Genomic DNA, 8,567 nt, shown 5'->3' with positions numbered 1-8,567 from the left:
GCGGGAGGAAGCCGTGAGCCGAGCCCCCGGGCAGGGAAGGAGCCACCATGGACATCTCGCAGCTTCCCGGTGCACGTACTTTTGTTTGTCAGTAAGTAATTCCGCTCGGCAGGCTTCTTGGAAGTAACTTTTTTTTAAAGTCGTATTGCCACCTTTAACTGCGGAGTTTCATCTCGTGCTTGTTTTGTGCTCGGGGAAAACCAATACCGTGTTTATTCACCTTCCCCCTGCAGGGATCTGGGGCTTCTGCTGGTCCTGATGGAAGTCGTGCTGTCAGCCGTCAAAGTGGATGCTGTAAGTAAAACGCCTTACGACTTTTACTGAGGAGAGAGGAGGAAAAAGCAGTTTCCTTGGTACCTGGAAGTGAGGAACTGCGTTTTCCTTTGCCAGATGGCTTATCTGTCATTCCATTGAAAGAAACAACAAACAAATCGTCTCCGCAAGCCTTGCAGATTAGTGCCTTCAACAGAATGACGTTTAGCAGAGAAGCATAAGGTTTCAGCGTCAGGTCATTTGAAGTGTTCCCCTGTTGCTTTCGCTCAGATTGGGTGAGTTGTTAAAGCACTAGCAAAGCAAGCCCCAGAACGTCTTCATTTTAATAAGAAAAGCACTGAGACAGGTGGGTGGGACAAAAACGCGGTGCTATAGATACCAGAGGGTACTTCAGAGAAGTTGACCTGCAGGTGAAATGTCTTCAGTTATGTACAGACATCATCTGAGGACTGACACATTGAAGATATGGCTTATTTTTACAAATCAGAGATGTTTTTACATGAGTCGTTGTTTAAATGAAATAGTTAAATCCAAAAATAAAAATGAGTAAGTTAGATGCTGGATTAGTGGTTGCTGCTATCTGCTCGAGTTGTTGATGTAAACAGAAGTTACTAAACTTTGGGATTATTGTCACAAGGGTGGGAAAGAAGCAGGAGATAACATACATGGGAGTGCAAGATTTGCCTGTTACAAAATTTGGTGAATTTAATGGAAAAGCTGTCATGAGTGCAAGCAGGCTTTGGATCAGGCCTGCATCCTACAAACTGAAAGGTTGCCAAGACTTGGCTTGTGGCTGCATTTGTCAGCCACCGAGTGTGTGGGTAAGGCTTTATGACCACGTGGAAGTGGGACCTTGATTGCATTCTTTTAAAAGCTATCCTACTCATATTTTAGTCCTGCTCTCTGCAACTCTCACTCCCTCTTTATGACTGTGGTTACATCTTTGTGGTAAGATGGCATAATATGTTAAGGAAAGGGGCATTTCCCTAGGACTTTCGCAGCAGGTGATACGACACGTAATCTTGCGGCGCAGCTGCAGTTGGCACATGGAACTTGCCTGTTGGTCTGCATGGCTGGTTGGTCTCTCCTTCATGGCTGAGCGAGAGATGGCAGGCTGGGGACCCACAGGCCCATGGGAAGGGATGTAAGCAAGGACCTTGGGTGTCTCGTTCTTCTTTTCTTTGCCATCTTTTCATGGAAACATCATTCTGCTAAATGGATTATGGTATTTCCATGGCCTGTGGAAACCAGTGATAACGGAAGTGTTTTAGGTCCTGTGATGAAATCACTGGGATAAGTTGGCATGAAAAGGCAGCTTTTTTGGTATGACTCTTCTTTTCATGAAGCTGGGCTGTAGCATATGGAGCATGATACCTAAGCTTTAGGTATAGCGTGGGCTACTTCACTCTCTTTCATATTCTTGCTTGTAGACTGCAGGCTGTGGTGCTAACATAGAGCTATACTGAAGAGCTGTTTGATTTACCTCGATTAGTGGATTCAGTCTGGTCATGGCTGCTTGAATGTCCACATGCTGATTTTCCTGGAGTATCTTGGAAATGTAAATTCACCTCCTTGGAAGTCTGATTTCCTTGATTTAAGAGTTCCTAAGGTGGTGACTGCACAGGAGATGAAGAGCCCCAGGGAATGAGTAAGGAAGTTTTGTCATGTTTCCATGAAAAATTAAAGCTGCATTGCCACCAAAATATTTATCCCATTTTCCACATGGCATTCCATATGCCACTCCCTTCCCTTAGCCAGCACAGGTCTTTCTGTAGTCATGTGGTGGACTGAATTGGGAAATTACTTGTTTAAACTAATCAGTACCCCAAAAAAGAGGGGTGAGAGCTGACTTTAGCTTGGATCAGATCACTGCTTGTATTCATAGAAATTTAGGATGGCAAAGGACTGGGAGCAGGCAGCTGAGGGGGGAGGAGGGTTGGGCTTTTGCCTTGTCTTGACAGCTCTAATCAAGTGCAGTTTGCAGAGTTACAAAGTAGACACGTGGGAAGCAGCAGCACCTGAATAATTGAAGTTGGGTTGTTGGGACTCATATTCTTTATATTGTAATCCTGTTTGTCACTTTGAATCTTCTACTATTTGTTACACAGGTTGATGCGCTAGTGTTATTAAATGGTTTATTAGCTTAGATTAAAAAACAACAAAAAAAACACCCAAACAAACAAACAAAAAACAAACAAAAACACCAAAACAAAAGCTATGAATTATTAAAGTGTGTGAAAACAGATCTTGGAACTCATGGTTCTGCCCTGTAATGAGACAAGCAGAGGAGCTGAGTTTGACAGCTGTGTGTATGTGAATGACTTACAGCTGCTGGAGATAAGTACTGTTGAATGAGTGAAATTACACATAGGAGGAAACTGGAACGAGATGAAGGAGAAAGCCAGAAAGAAGGGAGAGACAAAGGGGAACTCAGAGGATTTGACTGGGCATCTTACCTGGCAGGCTGCTGCTGCTAGCTGTGATGGGGACAGATGTTTCCGAGCACAGAAAGAAGTGAGAGGAAGAAAAAGGAGGAGGCTGTTTAGGATGTCTGAGCAGTGGGGAAGAAGAAATGGTGTCTCTGACAAGAGGAGAGCATGCTGGTTGAAGGCGTAAAGTGAGCTAAGGAAGAGGACTCCCTGGATGGAAATACTAGGAGAGAAAGCCAAATGGAGTGGATCAGGCTGCAGTTATCCTTAGCGCTCCTTGGCACATACTGGCTGGTGATGTTATAGGCCTGTCCTGGTTTGAGCCAGGATGAAGCCAATTCCAAATAACTTTGGAACTACTCTAAATTATACATTTAAATATTCATCTGGCTTAAATAAAATTGTGTTAACTATCCGAAGTCTAGCTAAGTTTGCAGATTTCTTCTTCTACCTTCTGTCCGTGCAAATATTTAATCCAAAAATGTAATTCTTGGTTTATTGTTTTTTTCTTTTGAGACAATGTATCACCTACTAATGCAGATGTTGGTGGTTTTGGTTTTTCTTTTGTCTTTTCCAAAGCACACTTCGTCCTAAGTAGTTTTATAACATTTGATAACTTCATTGATGCCGCCTTAGTAAATTTTTTTAAACTACCCCTAATGAAAACTGGGTTTTTATATTCTAATGGGAGAAGAGGAATCCCAGAAAAGAAGGGAATTATTGCCAGATAAAAGAAAGAAAATTGAGAGAGATTAAGTTAGACTAACATTTGCAAAAATAGCTACAAGTAAGAGACCACAATTGTTGAAAAGGAGAACATATATAGATGCCTAGAGAGGTTTATATAGAAGGAAAGCAGAGTCAAAACAGTGCATTATAAGGGATATATTATACGGAATGGCATCAGAGAGGGAGAAGCAACAATCCTTAAAAAAAGAAGGTAAAGCAAACAGTACTGTGTGCTTCTTTCTATCAACTTCATAGTGAAATTACATTGCTGGCACAGGTGCCTAAGTTAATGCTCTGAGTTAAAACGTATCAATGCTCTGTGTCTATCTTACATCCAGGTTTTCCCAGATGTGTCCTGTTTTATTCCATTTGGAAACTTGAAACGAGAACTTTTTATGTTAACTCAGGATTTCCAGGCTGAAAGAAGCCAGGATGGAGTAATCAGCCCATCCTGCTGGGCGTGTCCACTGTGAACATACATACTAGGATCACAGTACAGGACATGTAATGGTGTGCTGGTACTGCCCAGGTGTTAAAGGAATGAGTCATCAATCTGATGTATGGAATTCTTCTACCACATTACTTAGTGCATCCGTCTCTGCCTGGAAACACCACACTCCCTACCTGTGCACTGCTTCAGAAATAGCTCTGCCTATGAGATCCCCCCAAAAGAAACAGCGCAGTCCTATTTTAGAACAACTTCATTTGAGGCATTTCCAGTCTGGCAGACCTGGCTTATTCATGTCTGTTTAAATACCTATACAGTTTGGCTCATCTTTTGTGTACGAGTGCTGCTCCATAAGAAGACTGGACTAATGATTACTTTCAAAAAAACCCAGCATTTTGGGGACATTCCAAATTTCTTTGAACCTTGGAAGAATTATTGGGTAGTTTAGAGAGGACACTTTCTATGTTCAGTCATGGAGCTGTGAAGAATGGGCAGCTTCTTTAAAAAACTGTTAAAAGTACCGAGTGAAGGAGGTGGCATCCATTCAGCTACATAACACACTCACTTTAACCAACACTCACAGCCATTCCTTGATCTGGCAGTGATGTTTCTGTGATGAGGGTTGCAGTGTGCACCATGCTGTGGATGGGCAGCAGGACAGCTGCCCAAATGGGAATTTTGGTTTTTTCTTTTATCAGAGCCAGGATTCCTCCTGTCAGCATCATAGGATGTCAGTCAAACTGACATGCTCACTGGAAGTATTTCATGCGTGGAAACACAGTCATGGTCCACACCTTTACATACCTTATTTCTGGTCCTTTCTTTTATGCTGTCTGTTCCAGTCAGCAGAAAGAGAGTTTCCTTAAATGTCTCTTTCTCCTGTTATTCCTCAAATTCTTCCTTGAATCTTTTTTTTTTTTTTCACTGCTATGCCTATGAAACCAATACTCATTCTAGCTTCTTATTAGTTAACCATTCTTCCTGGGAAGGTTTCTTTAAGACCTATTTCTGTTATGTCTGTGTGGATTAAATTAGAGAGCCTATTTTTTGTTTACGACCATGTCCTAACACTGATTGAAGTTATTTATTCAAGAAAAGGTTACACCAAAGGCAATGTGTGGTGTCTCCCTAGAGTAAGCAATAAGAAGTAGGTTCTCATGTGTGTTCATGTTCCTTAATCTCTCATTGCAAAGCCAAATATAGATTTTTTTACTCACTTTTTCCTGTGGGTAGATCAGAAGCATGTTCAATGAGTGTCTGCAATCATATGTTTGGAGTAATTCTATTTTTTTTGAGTTATTAAATGACATATCATGTAGTCAAGCTGCATTCGGTAGAAGAGACAAGAGTTTTGTCAGCTTCCCATATTTCTCAAAGGTTAAAGTGTTGATAATGAGAGACAAGAACCCTGGCAAGATAAACTACCATGTAGTAAAATGATCTTGTATTTTTACTCTGAAAGTAGCTGAAGTGGTCTCAAAAATTCAGCATTGCTTTTCCTTGCACTTCTAAAGTAACACATCTGGGTTGTATTGTGTAGTAAGTGCACCACAGGAAGTCTTTATGCGTTATAGTACTAAACCTACCATGTCTTTTTTAAATTTTGTGCAAAAAATTATTTGTAAGTCCAGATTTGCCTTACCCGCAATGTAAAGCTACATTTTGTCTTGTTCAGTTATAAGTATGCACATTTGCTATGAAAATTTTAATTCAGTAGTTTAGAGAACAATTTGTATTAATGGATTTTTATTTTTTTTTTTTGTGGTAATGAATTTCTTGTTTGAGACCAGACTATTCTTAATTAGTTCTTTGCTTTCAGTTTTCCAAGCCAAAAAAATGGTCAAGGAGTGGAACATTCTTCATATTCTGTTATACCAATCCAAGATCTTGGGAGAGTTCAAAGTTAATTTAGTACTTTAGAGTTAAGATATCTTTGCCTGCCAGAGAAGGCAGCTTATCTTCTCTCACCCCTTCTCCCTTAGGAAACTAATGCCTTGTGCTATTCGCAATACCCTCCTTTGCTCTTAAGGAACAAAAAGCAAAGTGAAATTTGCAGTATTTCCTGATGTTTATCAACAGCTATTTTCTTTAAAATGGCAGCAGCTAGTTGAGAGAAGCAGTTGACTCAGCTTGCAGTGAAAGTATGTAACTTTTATTGTGCAAATATTTCTGAGTGACTAAGGACTGACGTTGATTTTCATGTGCCCTTTTTTGTCCATTTGGAAGCTGAAGGTGCTGGTGTGAATCATGACCGTGCAAGGGTAGCTCCTTGTTTTCAGACCCTAGAAAGAATGTGTAGCAAGGAAAAAGCTCTTGCAGCTAAGTTCCTAAGCCAACTTGCATCTTCATGAATAACTGCACATACTTCAGCTGAACCAAAGTTTTGCAAAACACTTCAGAGGATCATGGAATGGTTTGGGTCATAAGGGAGCTTAAAGATCATCTAGTTCAAACCCCCCCTGCCATGGGCTGGGACACTTCCCTCTACACCAGGTTGTTCAAAGCCCCATCCAACCAGTGCCTTGAACACTTCCAGGGAGAGGGCTGACAATTTCCCTGGGCAACATGTGCCAGTGTCTCACCCCCTTCATAATTAAGAATTTCTTCCTAATATCTAGCCTAAATCTCCCTGCTTCCAGTTTAAAGCTATATACCCCTCATCCTATCACTATGTGCCCTTGTAAAAAGTCTCTCCCCAGCTTTCCTGTAGGCTTTTTCAGATACTAGAAGTCTGCTATGAGGTCTTCCTGGAGCCTTCTCTTCTCCATGTTGAACAACCCCAACTCTCTCAGCCTGTCTTCATAGGAAAGGTGCTCCAGCCCTCTTGATAATCTTTGTGGCCCTCCTCTGGACTCATCCCAATAGCTTCATGTCCTTGGGACATGTCCCCGTGTTGGGAACTCCAGAAATGGATACAGTACTCCAGGTGGGGTCTCATGAGAGCAGAGTACAGGGGGAGAATCCCCTCTCTCAACCTATTGGCTACACTGCTTTTGATGAATCCCAGGACAGAGTTGACTTTCTGGGCTGCAAGTGCACATTGCCAGCTCACGTTGAGCTTCTCATCAACCAACATCCCCAACTCCTTTCCTCAGGACTGATCTCAATCCATTCTCCTCTCAGCCTGTAATTGCACATGGGAATGCACCTGACCCAGCTGCAGGACCCTGCACTTGACCTTATTGAACTTTATGAGGTGGGCATAGGCCCACCTCTTAAGCCTGTCAAGGTCTCTGGATCGCGTCCCTTCCCTTCGGTGTCTTTCTACCAGACCCCCTCTTCAACCACTAGCAGTGTTTCATGAGGCTGCTGCATTTTCTGAGCACACTTCAGTTTGTATACCCCCAAAACAGGGAGATGCTGACTTGTTTTCCTCAGCAGCAGTGCAGCAGCTGCTCCTGGCAGACTGGGGAGGTGGGCAGGGCCCTCACCCTCCTGGCACATCCCTACAGCACCCTGCAGGTCCAGGGAAGGTCACCAGCCTCAGACACAGCCTTGGAGGGCTGGGCAGGGCCATGGGGATGGGGACAGACCAAGGCCAGGCTGGAACACTGGCCCACAAGTGGAGGTCAGGGGGGCCCATGCTTAGGCAACAGGGGTGGCTGACCCCAAAACACTGGCAGGCCAAGGGGGAAGCCCCACTTCTCACGGCCTTTTTCCCACGCAGCTCACTTCACACCCCTCTGGGAGGGGAGGCTGCGCAGCTGCACCAGGAGCTGGCCCAGTGCCTGGCTGGCCAGCCCCGGGGTTCCCCTGGGGCGGGATGGGGAGCAGGGCTTGAGGACTTGGCAGGTCCTGGTGTAGCCCGGACAACCCGGGGAAGGCCAAGGGGCAGGAAACGTCTGCTGAAAAGGCAGATGTGCAAGTTTAAAATTTGGTGGACATTTTAAGGAAATTTGTGTGCTTTCAGAGGGCCAGGACAGAATTTCAAAATTGTTCAGGGCCTTTGGTGTGAATTTAAGTAGTGGCATTATTTGTTTTTTTTTCTTCTGACTGTACAGGCAGTCAAAAAAGGACTTTTTGTAAAAAAAAAAAATAAAATTCGACATAAATTTACCAACTATTTCCATTTTTGTTTTAGACATGCAAGATCAGAAGAACATTTAGATCATATTGGTTACCAGGGATGGGTGCCTACTGGGCTATTTCAGGTGTTCTATTTATTCATAAATGATCCCAACCTTTATTTTGAAGTAGCTTTCTGAAGTCAGCAAGTAAAGATCATTCAGATAAATAGGGCTTGGCTTATTTTTGGCAGGTCTTAGCTGCAGATCATGCCCACACCTCCTCAACGGAGCCAAGTAATAAATTCTTTATTCCATCTATGCTTTTCCTCTAATTTTCACAAGGCTTTTAAAAGTTCTATGCTGGTCAAAATTACATTCTGGCTGTGTGCAATACTGGGATACCAGGCAAAGTGAAATATTTTGGTTACAGTACAAGCCCTTCCATTTACCCTGTTCTGCAAGTGGAGTTTTTCATTTTGTTGTTTGTTTCTCCTTTTTGTTTGTATCATTAGAAAACAACTAACTGCCTCAAGCTCAAGCCTTGTTCCAAAGCTTAGCTCTGATCTCACGAGTGTTTATGTCACTGTGGCTCCCAGAGCTCACATGCCAGCCCCCAGTGCTCAGTGCAGTGGGCAGAGCAGTGGGGCTGCCCTTCTGCCCATCCTCAGGAGGCCACAGATC

The 8,567-nt window shown here is 43.1% G+C and overlaps 1 protein-coding gene across 1 annotated transcript in view; it reads left to right on the top strand.

The window, feature by feature from the left end:
* Window positions 1-47: 47 nt before the first annotated feature.
* COL4A2 (collagen, type IV, alpha 2) overlaps window positions 48-8,567 on the top strand; it is a 140,979-nt gene continuing 132,459 nt past the window's right edge. Inside the window, exons 1-2 of the mRNA XM_009997970.1 lie at window positions 48-91; window positions 234-294. Of these exons, the coding sequence (XP_009996272.1) occupies window positions 48-91; window positions 234-294 (105 nt within the window). The remainder of the gene's footprint in view (window positions 92-233; window positions 295-8,567) is intronic.

The sequence above is a fragment of the Chaetura pelagica genome, unplaced genomic scaffold, assembly GCF_000747805.2.
Source record: "Chaetura pelagica isolate M959 unplaced genomic scaffold, ChaPel_1.0 scaffold123, whole genome shotgun sequence".
Taxonomy (NCBI): Eukaryota; Metazoa; Chordata; class Aves; order Apodiformes; family Apodidae; genus Chaetura; species Chaetura pelagica.
Note: the sequence above shows the minus strand (reverse complement) of the source record. Positions and strands in the feature narration are given on the sequence as shown.